The following is a 20092-nucleotide window of genomic DNA, read 5'->3' on the forward strand; positions in this document are numbered from 1 at the left end:
GTTGTTAGAGCACCAATAGGAGACAAATACAGCTCTATATCCAGGTTCAATGTTTTCTCTAGGATTGATTTTAAAAGTTGAAAACCAGCAAGGGGCATTTGTATTTGTATGACTGTAAATGTTATTTCCTGGAATTACATTTATTCCTTAGGGATTTTCCAGCTGTTTAAGTTGCTCCATACAATTTTCCTTCAGCATATTTTAGAAAAATGCACTATAACAGTTTGAAGTTGGGTGGACCCCAGAAAATACTTTTCTAAAAGCTAATCCATTTCTGTGCCTGTAAACATATTGTAGATAGGACCCTTTGATTAGATTCAATTAAGGGACCTTCCTTTTGATTAGATCACCTCAGTAGGACATGACCCAGTATGGGTCTTAATACTCTTACTGGAGTCCTTCATAAATGGAGGAATAAAAAGATGGAGCTAAAGAAAACAGTTGCAGAGACAGAGAAGCCTCCAGAATTTGACCAACCCAGGAGACATAAAAGTCACAGACAGAACAACCTGAAGCTACAGACAATGAAGCTAGGAGGAGAGGGGAGAGATAAATGAACAGACATTGTACTGTGCTGGGTACCTTATATCCCTCAGCTGTAACTCAGTGAGAAAACATCTCTTATGATGTCTTGATTTCACAGGCTCAGAACTGTATAAATCCCATTATAAAAGCCAACCCATTTCTGAGATATTACTCTGGTAACTTTTAGCAAACTAAAACATTCACTCTGATTATCTTTCTTCTGGATGGGAGAGTAAACAACTTGTTACAGTCAATTAGCTTATGGAGGTTGGGATATTAACTTTTTCATATACAGGCTTTTGTTAATGCCCTATTATTCCACTCCACTAGTTGAGCCCATCCCATTTCCTTGCAGTCTGCAGCTCTGAATCCTTCCTGGGGTGCTACTGGGTGGTTGCATATGCTTCTCAGCTGTACCTCATGTGCCTCTGATCCAGGCTGAAGCACACTTCACTGAATTTCTAGCATCCATATACTTTCTGATTTTTACAATTTTGTTGAAACCTTTCATTCATGGATGACTCACCCATTATTTTCTCTTTTTTAAAAAGATTTATTTATTTCTCTTCCCTTCCCCCACACCCCGGTTGTCTGTTCTCTGTGTCTATTTTGCTGCGTCTTCTTTGTTCACTTCTGTTGTTGTCAGTGGCATGGAAATCTGTGTTTCTTTTGTTGTGTCATCTTGTTGTGTCAGCTCTCCGTGTGTGCAGCGCCATTCCTGGGCAGGCTGCACTTTCTTTCGTGCTGGGTGGCTCTCCTTACAGGGCGCACTCATTGTGCATGGGGCTCCCCTACACGGGGACACCCCTGCGTGGCAGGGCATGCCTTGCACACATCAGCACTGCACATGGGCCAGCTCCACATGGGTCAAGGAAGCCCTGGGTTTGAACCGCGGACCTCCCATGTGGTAGGCGGATGCCCCAACCACTGGGCCAAGTCCGCTTCCCCATTATTTTCTTTTATGTGCTTACACAATTATGATTTCTCTATTTTCACTTTAATGGAGTCTAAAGAAGAAGAAGTAAATGTCTGTGCTCAGTTTGCTATCATGAACCAGGTGTCCTCATGATATTTTACCTATAGCTTTTAGTACTTTGATATTTATGTTCTTAAACAATTATATCTCTGATATATCTGTAATTTTGTTTGGTTTACACTATGAGGTAAGGTGTTTTATAATGGCAATATTCAATATTGAATAATCTAATCTTTTTTTCATTATTTGAGTTGTGCTGTTTTCATATACTAAACTTACATATGCAGACACACATACACATGTACACTTAAGTGCATGTGGATTTCTTATTCTCATTCATTTGTTGTTTCTATGTCAATTCTTGTGTCTCTACCACATTATTTTAATTATTATAATTAAATGATTTCAAATTAGTTTTAAAAAGATAATATGTTGCACATCAGTAAATAATTGACTAAATATGTTAAAATTCATTCATACAATGAAATGTTATGCAGCTGTGAGAAGGAATGAGGAATTTCTTTATGTAAGGTTATAAGAATAGCTCCAGAATATATTGATGAGTGAAAAAGAATAGCATATAAGAGTGCCTGAACAGTATAGGGATAAATATATATATACTGTTCTTAGAAGGCACAAGAAGTAGTTACCTAAAAAGAGGAGAAATGAAATTGGTGGCTTGGGGGTACATGTGGAAGGGAAGATTTTTGGTCTATACTCTTATATCTGTTGATTTAGGAACCATATAAATGTTATTGTTGTCCTCATACAAGTAAATTATTTTCATTGTGACTATAAATTTGGGGACTCCTTTCTGAATTTTGAAAATGTTCCTCCATGTAGGGTCCAGCATATTTATGGAAAGCTAGGTCAGAGAAAGACCCCACAAGTCGCAGATGCTCTGTTTGGTATCACCAGCTTTCCCTCTAAATACTGTCAGTATTCTGTAAGATGTGTCTCTACCACTAAGCAGAGGGCTCCTGGTCTTTACTCCAGATTCAAGCCTGTGTTAAATTAATGAATTAAGTTCCTTAAAATCTGTGGCTAGTAAAAAAAGAAATCAGTTGCTAGTTGTTACCAGCAGCACTGATTCCATTCCCCCAACCATTTGACAAATTATTTCATTAATTTTCTACAGGAGTGTTTGAACATATGATCTTATTGCTCTCTTTCCTAGAAATTTAAACATATGCTAGAATAACAGTTTTATTATTATCGTCATCATATTTATTATTTCTTTGGATATGTGGCATAGAAAAATAAAGCCAGCAGAAAATAAGGGACTGAAAGAATAAAAGAAACACAAAGCAAGGAGAAGGCAGAGAGATGGAGATAAAGAGAATACAGGAGAAAAGGTAATGTACAATTAATAGAGAGAGATAGAAAAAATACCAAACATGGATTCAAGAAAATATGTTCACTAAATTTCATGAGTTAATTGATCACGCTTTTTAAAAAATCCTCTTGTGTGTTTCACAATCTTAGAAAATAGCTTAATTGCAAATCCATTTTAAATTGAATTCTCAAATATTTAACTCTTAACATAGATGAAGCTTAATAAGCTAAAATGCCAAGGCAAGGGAAATTTCTACGAACTGATTTGTGGTATTTTTATTCATGTGCCCAGAAGAAAAAAAGTCATGTTCTTAAACTTATTCCACAATCCAGTTGATATGAATATATTGTAAATAGGACTTCTTGAACATTTTATTTTTAGTTAAGTGACCTAATGAGGGTGGGTCTTAATCCAGATTACTGGAGGCCTTTTGAAGAGGACATGGAAGTCAAAGGAGCTGGAAAGGACAGGACATCTCCCTGTGACCAGAGGCAGAGAGAAGCCAAGGAACTGCAAAGATTGTAGCAAGCCAGCACCAGAATGCTACCGGCCCTAGGAGAAATAAGCCTTCTAGGCTATGAAACCACATGATACTAAATTCCCCTTATTTAAGACAAAATAAGTTTGTAATATATGCTCAGGCAATCTAAGACATCATTTAAAAGGTCATCCTTTGCAATAAGAGACACACAGAGGAATACCAATAGAGACAGCAAGGGAGGGAATATAATCGTCCACATTATGAAAATGTATTCAGTTATGTCAAGCATTAATTTGATAAGCTATTTTGCTTTTCTGATCCACAGACAATAACTAATTTGTGAATACATATGCATCATATATTTTTTATTGTACCCTTGATTATTTCACACATAACACAGATGGTACTTAATAAGCTTAATAACTGGGAGCACAAGCATGGAAATTGGAGCAGAAAGTAGGAAAAATCTTCCAATCAGTGCAGAGCTTCAGTTCTCATTCTGAAAGAGAGGAATATGTAGAGAAATAGAAAATATCAGTGTTGTAATTAAGAAACCACATTCAGTTAATTGACACAATGAATTAAGTTACTAAGCTTGTAAATATACATCCATAGAAAAGATCTAGATTGTGAATACCTATGAATATGCAAAATCAGATTTCCATTGTCCCTTTGACTAGCTCACACTGGACCTATATAATCTTCAAAATAAAGACAGAACAGGAAAATCTCATAAAATACATTTTTCTCTGAGAATTTACTTTTCCTCTTTGGAAGACAGACAGTGAGACAGAAAGAGAAGGAAAGAAGGAAAGACAAGGAAAAAATTTAAGAAAATCTATTCATTTATTTGAAAAAATATTTGTTAAGCTTTTTAAAAATTGACGTGCTTTGAATTTTAGATCCACAGACTATAACCAATTTATGAATACATATTTATCATATGTTTTTATGTTAAATATTTCACATGATCACGTATAGAATAAATAGGCTGGGATTCAGGAGCATGAGATCAAGATGGGAAATGCAGAAAATCACACAAGCTGATCAAAGACAAATGTCATTAAAAATAAGTCCTCAATGTGCTTTCCTTGAAAAAGAATCAACTTTATTTTGTTTTTCATTCTTTTTTTCTTTTTTTTTACTTTATTTTTAAGACAGTAAGTAGAGAGAATTCCCATATGCCTTCTCCCTCCAACACCTCAATGTGTATTTGGTGGGGAGAAAGAGTGGAGAGAAGAAAAAGGAGAAAAAGCAGTAGAAATGGGCACACAAAGAAGAGAAAGAAGGAACAAAGAGAGAAAGAAAAGGATTGAAAATGGAGTAGAGGCGACAGGCTTGGCCCAGTGGTTAGGGCATCCATCTACCACATGGGAGGTCTGCGGTTCAAACCCCGGGCCTTCTTGACCTGTGTGGAGCTGGCCCATGCGCAGTGCTGATGCATGCAAAGAGTACCCTGCCATGCAGGTGTGTCTCTTGCATAGGGGAGCCCCACGCACAAGGAGTGCACCTGTAAGGAGAGCCGCCTAGTGTGAAAGAAAGTGCAGCCTGCCCAGGAATGGTGCCACACACACACAGAGCTGACACAACAAAATGATGCAACAAAAAGAAACACAGATTCCCATGCTGCTGACAACAACACAAGCAGACAAAGAAGATGCAGCAAATAGACACAGAACAGACAACCGGGGTGTGGGGGAAGGGGAGAGAAATAAATAAATAAATAAATAAATCTTTTAAAAAAAGAAAATGAAGTAGAGATAAAGAGATACAAAGTCCAAAGTTGTAATGAGGACAACATGCTGCAGTTTGGGATAGGATTCTCAAAAATAAGACTATGTGTACTTTTCATATTCACACAAACATGCTAGAATCTTAATACATACACAATATGTGTTGTTTATTAGGGTTTTGATTACCAGATGATGCTTCCTGGGCTTAGGTAAAAGGAAGTGGGTATTGTAGGAAGGTGGAAAAGTATCTCATCAAAAAACTAAATGTGGGTGGTGGAGGAGAGATGAAAAAAAGCACTGAAAAAAAGATAATAAGGTGATTGTATTGTGTGAGACTTTGTGTACTATTTTAGGGATTTAGGACATTTATTCCTTGAGATATGGGAAATGATTGGAGGATCGTGAACAGAAGAGAGAAAGGATCTGGCTTTTGTTTAAAAATATCACTCTGGATACTGAGATAAGAATGTACTGAAGGGGGTAAAAACAGAAGCAATGATACAATTCACAAGCTGTTACAGAATTCACCTGAGAGGTAACAGTGGCTCACATTAGGGTGGTAGTGCTAGAGGTGGTGAGGCATGGTTAAAATATAAACATGTTTTTTAAAAAAGCAAATGTCTGGGTTTGATGACTGTATGTTTGTGTGTATGTGTGAGTTCATGTGTGTGCATATATGCATGTGTGTCTGTGCACACACAAATAAGAGATAAGATAGAGGCATAGAGAAAAAGAGAGGAGAAAGAGAGAGAGGAGAGATGATGAAGAGGATGTTGCAGTGATGCTAAGGATTTTAAAGTTTTTGGCCTGAACAACTGAGATGTACCATTTGCCAAAATGGGCAAGTATTTTGGAGGAATCAGTTTAGAGAGGGATGAATGGACAGGGGATAATAAGAGATCAAATCTGAATTTGTTAGGTCAAGACACCTATTAGATCCTCAAAGGGTGATTTCTAGTAGGTAGCTGAGAATTCAAGTCTAGAGTTGAATGAAAAGCCCATACAGAGGCAATGCAGTTGGGAATCATTAAGACTTAAGATATTATTTTTTTTTTAATTTTTTTATTTTTTATTGACTTTGTAATAATATTACATTAAAAATATATATGTGAGGTCCCATTCAACCCCACCCCCCCACCCCCCCTCTCCCCCCCCCAACAACACTCGTTCCCATCATCATGACACATCCATTGGATTTGGTAAGTACATCTTTGGGCACCTCTGCACCTCATATACATTGGTTCACATCATGGCCCATACTCTCCTCTATTCCATCATGTAGGCCCTGTGAGGATTTACAATGTCCGGTGATTACCTCTGAAGCACCATCCAGGGCAGCTCCATGTCCCGAAGACGCCTCCACCTCTCATCTCTTCCTGCCTTTCCCCATACCCTTTGTCCATTATGTCCACTTTTCCCAATCCAATGCCACCTCTTCTATGTGGACACTGGATTGGTTGTGTCCATTGCACCTTTATGTCAAGAGGAGGCTCAGATTCCACCTGGATGCTGGATGCAATCCTCCCATTTTCAGTTGTAATCACTCTAGGCTCCATGGTGTGGTGGTTGTCCTTCTTCACCTCCATCTTAGCTGAGTGTGGTAAGTCCAATAAATCAGATTGTAGGTGCTGGAGTCTGTTGAGGCTCAGGATCTGGCTATCACATTGTCAGTCCAGAGATTCAAATCCCCTAAATATATCTTAAACCCCAACATTAACTGCACCTCCAGCACATTAGCATGAAAGTCTTATGAAGGGAGATCCCATCTGAGTCCAGATTCATCACACATAAACACCATTTCTTAAGATATTATTTAAAGCAGCCATCATGCTTTACCACATGGCAACACACCCAGATTCAGTTGCTGTTTTTGAAAAAAAATGCAACTGATGAAATGATTTTTATGACCTCAAATAAAAGCTGATCATAGAAGAGTTCCAGGAAGATGGCATTGGCTTAGATGTGTACTCCCACATCTCACACATAAAATGGATGAGAAGGTGCAAAACCCTACCAGAGTGACCTGTTTTGGGAACCCACAGAGCAGGAGGCTTCAGGGCATTGATCTGGAGAGACAAAGAGATAAAGAGGCCAAGGGAAAACCAGAATAGAGACAACAAGGAAATAGAATAAGAAGAATGAAGTGTAAAGGTGAAAACTTATCAAACACACACACACAAAGAAAAGAAAAGAAAACCCTAGATTACAAAGAGAAGCTAATCAACTGAACAAATCCATTCAAGATAAACTGTTGCCTAGACACCAACAAAAAATTACAGCCCATACTAAGAAACAAGAAGACATGTCCCAGCTGAATGAACAAACTTAAAAAAAGGAGGAGATGCAGAACATGGAAAAACTAATCAGAGATGCCAAAACATATATCAAGAATCAACTTAATGAAGTGAAGGAAGAGATTAAGAATATTAAGGAGACACTGGGAGAATACACTGAAGAAATTGTAAACATACATAAAGAAGATAATATGGTGATAAATGGCACAATACAAGAAATCAACCATATACTGGAAGCATATAACAACAGATTTGAACAGGCAGAGGAAAGAATCAGTGATGTGAAAGACAGTACATCTGAAATCAAACAGACATTAGAACAGATAGTTAAAAAGATGGAAAAAATCCAACAGGGACTCAAGGGTTTGAATGACAACATGAGATGCACAAACATATGCCTTATAGACATCCCAGAGGGAGAAGAGAAGGAGGGTTGACTGAAAACTTCCCAAACCTATTGAGAGAGAAGGACATACATGTCCGGGAAGTGTAGCACACCCCAAACACTATAAATCTTAACAGGCCTACTCCAAGATATACAAGTGTCAAAATGTCCAATGTTCAAGACAAAGGAAAAATATTGAAATTAGCAAGAGAAAAGAGATCCATCACATGCAAGGGAAGTTCAATGAGATTAAGTGTTGCTTTCTCATCTGAAGCCATGGAGGAAAGAAGGCAGTGGTATGACATAATCAAGGTGCTAAATGAAAAAAGGATCCAGCCAAGAATTCTCTATCCAGCAAAACTGGCATTCAAAAATGAAGGAGAGTTCAAAATATTCTCAGGTGAACAGAAATTAAGAGAATATTTCAATGAGAACCCTGCACTTCAGGAAATACTAAGGGGAGTTCTGCAAGTCAAAAGGAAAAAAAAAAGGAGAGAGATACTTGGAGGAGAATATAAGAAAAATTATAAAGATAAGAAGAGAAATTTTAAAAATGGTATACATAAACTTAAAATATGGCTAATTTAAATAATTCCTTGACAGTAATAGCATTAAATGTTAATGAATTAGAGTCACCGGTCAAAAGACACAGGTTGGCAATATGGATAAGGAAATATGACCCATCTATATGCTGTCTACAAGAAAACCACCTTAGACCCAGAAATACAAGGACCCTGAAAGTGAATGGTTGGAAAACAATTCTACAAGCAAACAATAACCAAAAAAGGGTGGGAGAAGCTATGCAAATATCAGACAAAATAGATTTTAAATGTTAAACTATTGTAAGAGCTGAAAATGGACACTATATAGTAATAAAAGGGATAATATTTAAAAAAAACAACAATCATAAACATTTTGCATCTTACTAGGGCACCTCAAAATACATGAGGCAAACACTGGAAAAAACTAAGTGGAGAAATAGATGCCAGTACAATTATAATGAGGGAATTCAATATACCATTATGACCATTAGATCAAACATATAGGCAGAGAATCAATAAAGAAACAAAGAATTTGAAAATACATTATAGGACCAGGATCTAACAGCATATACAGAATATTACACCCATATACAGTGGAATATACATTCTTCTCAAGTGAACATGGATCATTCTCCAGGATAGACCATGTGGTAGGCCACAGAAAACCTCTTAATGAATGCAGAAAGATTGAAATTATACAAAGTAATTTCTCTGATCATAATAGAATGGACCTGGAAATCAGTAAGAGAAAGAAAACCAGATTAGGCACTAAAATATGGAAGATGAACAACACACTCTTGGACAAACAATGAAGAAAGGAGGAAATTGCAATAGAAATCAGTAACTGCATTGAAATGAGTGAAAATGACAACACAATGTATCAAAAGCTTTGGAATTCAGCAAAAGCTGTACTGAGAGGAAAATTCATAACCATAAATGCCTATATTAAAGAAGAAAAAAGAGCTAAAAGCAAAGCCCTAAGTGCATCATTGGAGGAATTAGAAAAAGAACAACAAATTAACACCAAAGGAAGTAGAAAGAAGAAAATAACAAAGATAAGAGCAGAACTAAATGAAATCGAAAATAAGAAAGCACTAAAAAAAAGAAACAAACCCCAAAATTTCTTCTTTTAGAAGATGAATAAGATTGACAAACTCTTAGTTAAATTAACAAAGAAAAATGAGAGAAGATACAAATACATAAAATAAGAAACAAGGAAGGAGATATCACCACTGGCCCCACAGAAATAGAGAGAATCAGAAGAGGATACTTTGAAAAATTATATGCCAACAAGATGGACAATTTAGAGAAAATTGACTAATTCCTAGAAACAAACAAGCAGCCTACATTTATTTAAAAAAATTGATGAACTTTACAGACCAATAACAAGTAACAAGATATAATTAGTCATCACAAATCTCCCATCGAAGAAAACCCCAGGACCTGAGGGCTTCACAGGTGAATTCTACCAAAGATTCTGGAAAGAACTAAAACCAGTCATGCTTAAAATCTTCCAAAATATACAAGTGGAGGGAGCATTGCCTAAATAATTCTATGATGCCAACATCACCCTAATACGAAAGTCAAACAAAGATGCCACAAGAAAGGAAACCTATAGACCAATCTATCGAATTAACCTAGATGCTAAAATCCTCAACAAGATACCTGCTATTCACATTCAACAACACATCAAACAAATTACACACCATGACTAAGTGGGTTTCATCCTTGGTATGCAAGGATGGTTCAACATAAGAAAATCAATCCATATAATATTCCACATTAAGAGATCAAAAGAAAAAAAAACACATATCATGCAGTAAAAACATTCAACAAAATTCAGCAAGATTTCATGATAAAAACCACCCGAAAGATAGGAATAGAAGGAAACTTCCTCTACATGATAAAGGGTATATATGAAAATCAGCAAGCTAACATCATATTTACTGGAGAAATCCTAAAAGCTTTCTATATAAGATCAGGTACAAGATAAGATTGCCCCCTTCCACAATTCTTATTTAACATTGTGTCAGAAGTACTTGCTTGAGCTGTTAGAGAAGAAAAAGATATAAAAGACATCCAAACTGGAAAGAAAGAAGTAAAAATTTCCCTATTTGCAGACTATATGATCTTTTACTTAGAAAGCCCTGAGGCATTTACAACAAGCCTTCTAGAACCTAAAAATGAGTTCAGTAAGGTCACACGTTGTAAGATCAATAAGCAAAAATCAGTAGCATTTCTGTACACCAACACTGAACAATCTGAGGAGGAAATCAAGGAAAAAAATCTCATTTACAATAGCAACTAAAAGAATCAAATACTTAGGAATAAATTTAACTACAGATATAAATTACTTATACACAGAAAACTACACAGCACAGTTAAAGGAAATCGAAGAGTTAAATAAATGGAAGAATATTCCCTGTTCATGGATAGGAAGACTAAATATCATTAAGATGTATATCCTACCCAAACTGATTTACAGATTTAATGCAATCCCAATAAAAATTACAACAGCGTTTTTTACTGAATTGGAAAAATAACTATGGAATTTTCTGGAAGGGCAAGAGGCCCTGAGTAGCCAAAGACAAATTGAAAAAGAAAAATGAAGTCAGAGGAATCACACTGCCTGACTTTAAAATTTATTACAAAGCTACAGTGGTAAAAATTGTATTGTATTGGCACAAAGACATACTACTGACCAATGGAGCCAAATTGACATTTCAGATATAGATCCTTGCATATAAAGTCAACTGATATTCAACAAGGCCACCAGGCCCATTCTACTGGGTGAGAATGGTGGCTTCAGCAAATGGTGCTTTGAGAATTAGATATCCATATTCAAAAGAATGAGAGAGGAACACCATCTCATGCTTTATACAAAAATTAACTCAAGATGGATTAAAATCTATATATAAGAGCCAAGACCATAAAGACCTTGGAAGTCAATGTAGGGAAGCATCTATGGGATCTTGTAATAAGAAATGGTTTCATGAACTTCACACCCAAAGCATGAGCAGCGAAAGAAAAAATAGATAAGTGGGATTTCCTCAAAATTAAAAACCTTTGCACCTCAAAGGGGTTTGTCAAGAAATTGAAAAGGCAGCCTACTCAATGAGGGAAAATATTTGGTAAACATATATCTGATAGAGGCCTAATATCCTGCATGTATAAAGAAATCCTATACCTCAAAAATAAAAAGACAAACAACCCATTATTAAAATGGGCAAGTGATTTGAATAGACACTTCTCCAAAGAAGAAATACAAATGGTTAAAAAGCATTTTTGGGACTTGGAGTTGTCCTGAACGATATTGCACAGACAGATGCAGGAGATGGTTTATCCTGCTATAACCACTGGATGGACTGGGGAGAGTGTGAAATACAATGTAAACTATGGTCCATGAGATGTAGCACTGCACCAGAGTGTATTCACCAAATGCAATGAATGTACCTTACTGATGAAAAGGGATGTTGATGTGGGAGGAGCGGGGGCGGGTAGGTACTGGGGTATATGGGAACTTTTTATGTTTTGTTTTTTTGTTAAAGATTTATTTATTTATTTATTTAATCCCCCCCCTCCTGGTTGTCTGTTCTCGGTGTCTATTCACTGCTCTTGTTACTTTGTCCGCTTCTGTTGTCGCCAGCGGCACCGGAAGTGTGGGCGGCGCCATTCCTGGGCAGGCTGCACTCTCCTTCGTGCTGGGCAGCTCTCCTCACGGGTGCACTCCTCACGTGTGGGGCTCCCCTACGTGGGGGACACCCCTGCGTGGCACGGCACCCCCTGCGTGGCACAGCACCCCCTGCGCGCATCAGCACTGTGCATGGGCCAGCTCCACACAGGTCAAGGAGGCCCGGCGTCCGAACCGCGGACCTCCCATGTGGTAGAAGGACGCCCTAACCGCTGGGCCAAGTCCGTTTCCCTTTTTTATGTTTTTTAATGTAATGTTTTGTGTGATCTATTTATCTTTTTCAAAAAAGACAATAAAAAATAAAATAAAAGCACATGAAAAGAGGTTCACCATCACTAGCTACTAGGGAAATGCAAATCAAAACTACTAGGGTTTTTGATTTTGGAGTTTTGATGTTAGAGTTTGATGCTGAAGCCTTAAGCAGGAGCCCCGAGAAGTAAGCACACAGAGAAATGAGAAGCAAGACCCTGAAAGAGAGGAACGTGGGAAGCCTCAAGCCTTGCAGACACTGGCAGCAATCTTGCTCCAACATGTGAAAATAGACTTTGGTGAGGGAAGTAACTTATACTTTATGGTCTGGTATCTGTAAGCTCCTACCCCAAATAAATACCCTTTATAAAAACCAACCAATTTCTGGTATTTTGCATCAGCACCCCTCTGGCTGATTAATACACCCTTCAACAGATGAATGGATAAACATATTGTGGTATATACATACAATGGAATATTACTCAGCTGTAAGATAAATTAACACATGGGATAACATCGATGAATCTTGAGGATCTTAGGTTTAGTGAAGCAATCAAGCATGAAAGGACACATACTACATGACCTCACTGACATGAATTAAGCAAACTGAGCACCCTCACAAAACTAGAGTCTGAAAGATTTGTTTTTAGGAAATAGAAAGAGAGAAGGTCTTGAACCAATGCTCATATGGTTAAAATCTATGATAAGGTAGAAATATGTAGTTATGCATTTGAGGGACATGCCGGTGATGCAGTGATATTATTGGGTTAGTCAGTGCAGGGTTTCAGGGGAGTAGGGTGTAGAGGGTTGTTTGGACTGTCCATGGAACTGGGGGGAGGATTGGAGGAGAGAGCAGATGAACATTGGGAATTTGTGGGTATGTGGTTCAAACTACAATATAAGGAATGCTCTTTTGGCAATAGGGCAAGGTAGGGTCACTGGTTTAGGGCATTGGATGTGGGGGGCATTCGGGACAGGCCACACCTGGGGCAGGCTTCTAGGGAGTGTGAACATCCTCATCTTGACAGTGTGTTATATCAGTGGAGATAGTCCCACATAATGATCAGGAAGGTGCTGAATTCCCATCCTGGGGAGGCCCACTATGTTCTCAAATAGAGGGGTGGGAGTCTCTCAAGAGCATGAGTGGTGCCCAATAGGGGAAGACAGACCAATGTGTCAAGCCCTCAGTGTTGTTGCAAGTAACTATGAATCTGGTCCTTCAAAGAATGAAACCTATTGATTCCCATGGGTCCCAAGGGGAGGGGAAAGGAGGAATACAATAGAAGGAACAGATTGCATTTCGAGGGAAATGGAAGTGTTCTATGTGATCTTGAAATGATGGATACAAGCCATGTTAAGTTTCATCAAAATTTATAAAAGTGTATGGTCCAAAATGTAAAACCATAATGTAAACCATTGACCATGCTTGGTAGCTATGCTTTAATATTTGTACATCAGGGGTAACAAATGTACCATCTCCATGTAAAATGTTATTAACAGGGAAATGGGGAAAAAGGGAAGGTTATTGGATATATGGGAGTTCGCTATATTCTATACGTGACATTGCTGTGACCTAAAACTTCTTTGAAGATAAAATGAAAATAGTAAGACATTGGGGGAATAAATGGAAGAAAATATCACTGTACATACAGGACAACAGATTTTACAGGGATGAAAGGCAAAATTGGCAAGAAAATTTTAATATTTTTCATTACTTTTTATTATCTCAAATTTTTAATATATTTTTATACTTTATTTCCTATTTTTAAAGCTATCATTATTATTTAACTTTATTATTAATTGTATTTGCCTATTTTATAGGCTTCATTTTTGAAGAAGCTTTGGATCACAGAAGGGTTTCAGCTGTGGCAAGGCAGGACCATTTGTGTAGGGTGTCAGTGAAGGGAGATACATGGGAGAAGGTTCACATGTACCTTCCTTGACCATAGTGCCTGGGTGTCTCCACACCCCTCAGGAGCCCTGCAATTTGGGGTAGTGTCTAATTTGGCAGTCAATGAGATCCTGCTGAGATGTGGATAAGATTACCCTCTGGAATGACCTCCCAACTTGTGTTGAAGTCTCTTAGCCATATAAGATCATTGGTCTTTTTAACTTTTCCCCCTTTCAGACAAGATGTTTTTCCAGTGGCATTGCTAGTTGGTGCTTGATGTCACGGAGGCTCATCCCTGGGAGTCATGTTCCATGCTGGGGGGGTGGGGCAGAATTTATTGCATTTATATGCTGAGTTCAGCTTGGAGAGAGGCCACATTTGAGTAACAAGGAGGCTCTCAAGAAGCAACACTTAGGCACCATATAATACTATGTTGTTTCAATTTCAAGAATAAAGATCATAAATATCAAGGGACTGTCAATGAACCATCTTCCTTCACTAGCCATTGCCTCTGCTACCTTGGAGGATTCTTGCTGTTTCATCAGAGATTGTGGCAGAGCTCCCCAGGATGCGAATTCAGTATTCTTTCGATTATTGCGTGAATCTCCACCCACTGTGAAAATGCCCTATGAACATTTGAACACATTTATTTGCCTTATATTGGACTCAGTTGTGGTTTCCCTACACATGGTTCTTTGGTCCCTTCTATTTGATCGTACAGTCGGTGCTGGAGTTGGTAGGTATATGTCCAAGAGACTTGAATCTTTGGACTGTCCATGTGCCAGCTGGGTCCTGAGCCTCATTGGAGTTGCTACACCTACTCTCAAGGTGATTGGACTCATCCAGGACAATTAAATGGAGATGATGTTGGACAGTCACCATACCAAGGAACTGAGAGAGCATACAATTGTATATGGAACTGAGCCCCCTCTCAATTAGAGGTGGAGTAGGCATCACCATCCCAGAAATCTCAGGATTGGATAATGAACTATGGGCTAGAGGGGACTTACTGGTATTCAACTGTAGACTTATTTTGAGTCTAGCATTGGAAGAACTACTATCACTGATATGGAAGTAGTGGTCACTGGAGGTCCTGAGGTCAGGGAGAGGGAAAACAAGTGTAATATGGGAGTATTTTGGGGACTTGAGAACTGTCCTGAATGACACTGCAAAGACAGATACAGGCCATTATATATCTTGCCATAAATTACAGAATGGTGTGGGAAAGAGTGTAAAGTACAATGTAAACTATAATCCATGCTCCAAAATGTGTTCATCAATTGCAATAACTGTACCACAGTAATGAAGGATGTTGTTATTGGGGGCTAGTGTGGGTGGTGTGGGGGCAGGGTAAATGGGAATCCACTGTATTTTTTATGTAACATTTATGCAAACTAAATATCATTTTTTTATTTAAATTTTAAAAAAAGAAGGAACCATCAAAGGAGACTGAGAAGTAGTGGTCAGTGAACTGGGAAGAAAACCAGCAAAGCATTATGGTTCAGAAGCTCAGTAAAAAGTGATTCAAGGACGAGGAATACTCAATTCTTAATTGCTACTAAGAAACCCAGTAAGACTGAGAACTGACAAATAGATTTACTAACATGTGATAATAATTAGTACCTACCTCAAAGGGCTATTGTGGAGATGCAAAATTAATACTCAAAAAAAAAAAACATGTAGAGACTTCTCTGGTACATAGTAAAAGCACAATAAGTTTTCACTCATATTTTAGGAGAGGAATCAGCTCACATTCTGTAGAACTTGTGGTTCTAATCAAATAAGTCTACTGAAGCAGCAGAGCATTGTGGGTAAAATCATAAGCTGTAGAGCCAACCAATATGTGCTGGAATTCAGGCTCTACTACTTACTAACTGGGTGAATGCCTGAAAGTTACTCAATCTCCCTTTGCCTCAGTTTCTTAACCTGCAAAATAAGAAAAAATATAGTACCTACCACATAGGGTTGTGCTAGTTATGAGACTATCAGATACCAAGTGCTGTTGGAGAATTATCTCTTATTATTTAAAGGAGAACATTAAGGTGTTTGAATGAATTGGTGTCAAAATTGTTTTCAGATCAAGCTGTATTGATACACTGTTATCATACATGCTCTCTGTCTCTCTCTCTCTCTCTCACACACACACACACTCACAACACTGCTTCATGATTATTTACAAGATCTGGTTAATTGGACTTGGGAGATGTTGAAATGTCTTTTCTTGAATATAAATTTGAGAAGTTTTGTGAACTGAATTGGATGCCAACTTGATATAACAATGTTTATTTGACTATATTCTGCTTAATCTTACTCTCTCTCCAGGAGAATATGTCGTCATGACAACCCACTTCCATCTGAAGCGAAAAATTGGCTACTTTGTGATCCAGACCTACTTGCCATGTATCATGACTGTCATTCTCTCACAGGTGTCTTTCTGGCTTAACAGAGAGTCTGTCCCTGCCCGCACAGTCTTTGGTGAGTGATGGGCTATGGAGAATGGGGAAGGGACATTTGTAAAGCATGGGTATAGTAGAGGAAAGGAAGATAGAAGAACCATTCCCAGAGACAATGAAAAAGACCGTTGAGCACAGTAGTCATAACTGAGTCATTAGATCCAGTATCTCCAGGTAACTGAATTCTTAACAAGGAAGTAGGAACAAGGAAAGTGTTAGAGTAGTAAGGTTACTGAAATGATTCCTATCTCAGGTTTGGCCCAGGAGATGGGGAGGAAGGGGGTATTAGTGGACAAATCTAGTGAAGGATGTTGGAGAATTAAGCTGACTGTAGGGAAGTGGATTTGATGCTTTTATATTTGACCCATTTTTTATATGAGTTTCTGACTTTGTTTCTACTCCTCCAGCCTTTTTGGAAGTATGAATTTTATGATATTTAGTAAAAGATCCAAAAAGTTTGAAAGGATTTTTCAATAGTCCCTTCAAACAGGAAGGATTTTCTACTATATGAGTTTACTAATGTCCAGGGAATGATTTGAGTATCATTAGCACTTTTCCCTCATAGACTTAAAGTATATAAAGTATTTTCTTCCTGTTCTTCCCACTGTAAGATATTTTAGTAGGTAAGTATTAATTAACTCTTTTAGGTTACATAGTGTCCCCATAATGGCTGTGAGACATGTATTTGAATGTATTGGGTATCTACAAAAAAGGCATTACTACTGATATCCTGAACCTGTGCTGTGTGGTTAAGCAGTCAGTAATGCTTCAGAAAGAATCAGCATTTTGGATTTTGGAGAGAAGGAGCCAGAGTAACATGTAAAGTAAAAGGAAAACAGGAAGAGTATGATATCATTGAAGTCAACAGAGTAAAATGTTTAAGGAATCAGGGAATATTCATCTGAGTTGAATCCTACTGAATTTAGGTAAGAAATTGAAAATATCTATTGGATATAATAATGTTCTTATTTTTTAGTGATCTTGAAAAGAATTTTAGTGATATCGAGGGAGCCAAAACTATCCTGGCGTGGGTTAAAGACATTAACTTTTGAAAATATAGCAAATTATATATCCTAAAAATACTTCGTCTACAAAATCCTAGAAAAGCTGGATAAAATATCAAAAACATTCTTTTATGTTAATATGTGAATTTATAAGAAATTGAAAGAAATATACTCAAGAGCTCAAATGGAAGAAGTAAAAGTAAACTGGAGTGTTAATCACATGAACTGATACTGTTGTAACAGGAATGCAAATGGATGGACTATTAGTCTTGGTAAGCAAGAATTTGGGTTTTAATATTACAAAAGAAAGGGAGTCCAGCATCTGTCCCTGCAATATCATTTAGGACAACTCCAAGTCCCGAAAATGCCCTCACATCACATCTCTTCTTCCCTTTCCCTGCCCTCAGCAAATACCGTGGCCACTGTCTCCACATCAGTGATACCTAACATAACTCACTGAATGGACTGGAGGAGAGTGCAAACTACAATGTAAACTATAATCCTTGCAGTACAGCAGTGTTCCAAAATGTATTCAACAAATACAATGAATGTGCCTCAGTGGTGAAAGAGGTTATTGATGTGGGAGGAGCGGGGAGTGTGTGGGGTATATGGGAACCGCTTATATTTTTTAATGTAACATTTTTTATGATCTATGTATCTTTAAAAAAAAAGAGTGAGAATAAGTGAACTTAATAATTAAAACTAAGACTGGGGTAGAATGAACAATGGCCCCCAAAGATAACCAGGTCCTAATTCCTTGAATCTTTCAATTTTACCCTATCTGTGCAAAAGAGACTTTTCAGTTGTCATTAAGGATTGTGATATGGGTGGGGGATGACCCTAGATTATCCAGGTGGATCCAATGTAATCACAAGGGTCCTTATAAGAGGAAGGCAGAGAGAGATTTGACTACAAAGAAGGCAATGCAATGGAAGCAGGAGGTATTTGAAGATGACATGCTGCTGGCTTTGAAGATTGAGGAAGTGTCTATGAGCCAGGGAGTCTAAGGAATGCAGTTTTAGAAGCTGGAAAAGACGAGTTAATGGATTCTCCTTCTAGAGCCTTTGGAGGGAGGGTAGCCCTAATGACTCCTTTATTTTGACCCAGTGAAACTAATTTCAGACTTCTTGCTTCCAGAAGTGTAAGATCATAAATTTGTGTTGTTTTAAGCCACTAAGTTTGTCATTATTTGTTACATTGGCCATAAAAAAGTAATGCGAAGACTCTTTCTGTAAATCTAATACCATTGAAAAGTTATATCCTCAATGCAAAAAGACACTTAATCAGTGCAGGGAGGCAATAAGCAAGCATGTCTATTTTGGCCTAGGCCACATGTGAAAAATATTTTTTTTAAGATTTTTTTACTCAAACTTGGCCTCACATTAGTTTAGAGTTCATATTTACACTTATCGCCTCCAAGCTGAAATGGTAATGTAATAAGTGATTGAAGAAATTTCATTTAAGGACAAATGACCAAGGGACTAGGAAAAACCTACAGGGACATCCTTGTCAGAGACCTCTTTCCAGCACTGCTGAATCCTAGCATTAGGCAATCCAAAGGGTCAGAAAAATTTAACGAACTGCAGGCACTGTGCTAAGCACTTTCTACATATTATGTCATTTAATCCTCACCACCCCCCTGAAAGGTAGGCACAGTTATCGCATTTTACTAGCTGGGGAACCAAGGCTCAGCAAAGCACAAGACCAGCCAATGGTACATGGCCAGTAAGTGACAAAGGTAGTGCTCAGTCTCAGCTTTTTCTGCCCATGATGTCTGGGTTCTTCATCACTTGACTCTCCTGCCTCTTCTAACTGCGGAACTGGGAATTGTAGAGGACATGACTCCACATCTTATTTTGTTGTTGTTTTGGGAATGAAGGAGAGTATTGAATGATGATGAGTCTTGTAGCTTCATGGAAGCCAAGGTGCTTTCCCAGCTCAAAGAGCTGGAGAAAACTATCCAGGCTTTAAGGAGTCCTTCTTGGAGAGTGTAGGCTCAGGCATGGCTTCTAGAGGCACTGCTGTATGGACCTCTGTGGGTTGAATTGTGCCCACTCAAAAGAGGTCAGAACAATAGCCTTCAGCCCCCATTGGACAGTAGCAAGGCCAACATGACAGAAGTCATTCAGCACCCAGTCCTGTCCAACACCATCATCACCAGGCCACCCAAGTGCTCCTTTTGGCCAGTCCACAGCTTCAGCCAGACATTTACCCTACAGAGCTTGTGCTCACCCAACCTTCCATGACACCTGCCACTAATATGCAGTCACCACAAAGTAGTTTCCCAACCACACAATGGATCATCTTTATTGTCCATCTTTCTCAAGATGGCATACACCAATCCACCCTACATGGCTCACATACCTCAGGGTCATGTACAGTCAGTAATAGTTCCTTCTCATCCAACTCCCCGTGCATCAATGATACTAATGGTGAAATAGCCACCTGTCGGTCTTCAGGCTGCTCTCGCTTAAAGTGCACTATAGCCTATTCCAGTATCAACAACAGCACATTTCTCCAATATGACATGCC

At 38.1% G+C, this 20092-nt stretch overlaps 1 protein-coding gene across 5 annotated transcripts in view; it reads left to right on the plus strand.

The window, feature by feature from the left end:
* The window catches only part of GABRA3 (gamma-aminobutyric acid type A receptor subunit alpha3), a 401316-nt gene that overhangs the window by 356650 nt on the left and 24574 nt on the right, over nucleotides 1-20092 (plus strand). For all 5 annotated transcript variants that reach the window (XM_058290915.2, XM_058290918.1, XM_058290916.1 and 2 more), the window contains one exon: nucleotides 16426-16578. In XM_058290915.2, coding sequence (XP_058146898.1) covers nucleotides 16426-16578 — 153 coding nt within the window. The remainder of the gene's footprint in view (nucleotides 1-16425; nucleotides 16579-20092) is intronic.

Source organism: Dasypus novemcinctus, chromosome X (genome assembly GCF_030445035.2).
Source record: "Dasypus novemcinctus isolate mDasNov1 chromosome X, mDasNov1.1.hap2, whole genome shotgun sequence".
Taxonomy (NCBI): Eukaryota; Metazoa; Chordata; class Mammalia; order Cingulata; family Dasypodidae; genus Dasypus; species Dasypus novemcinctus.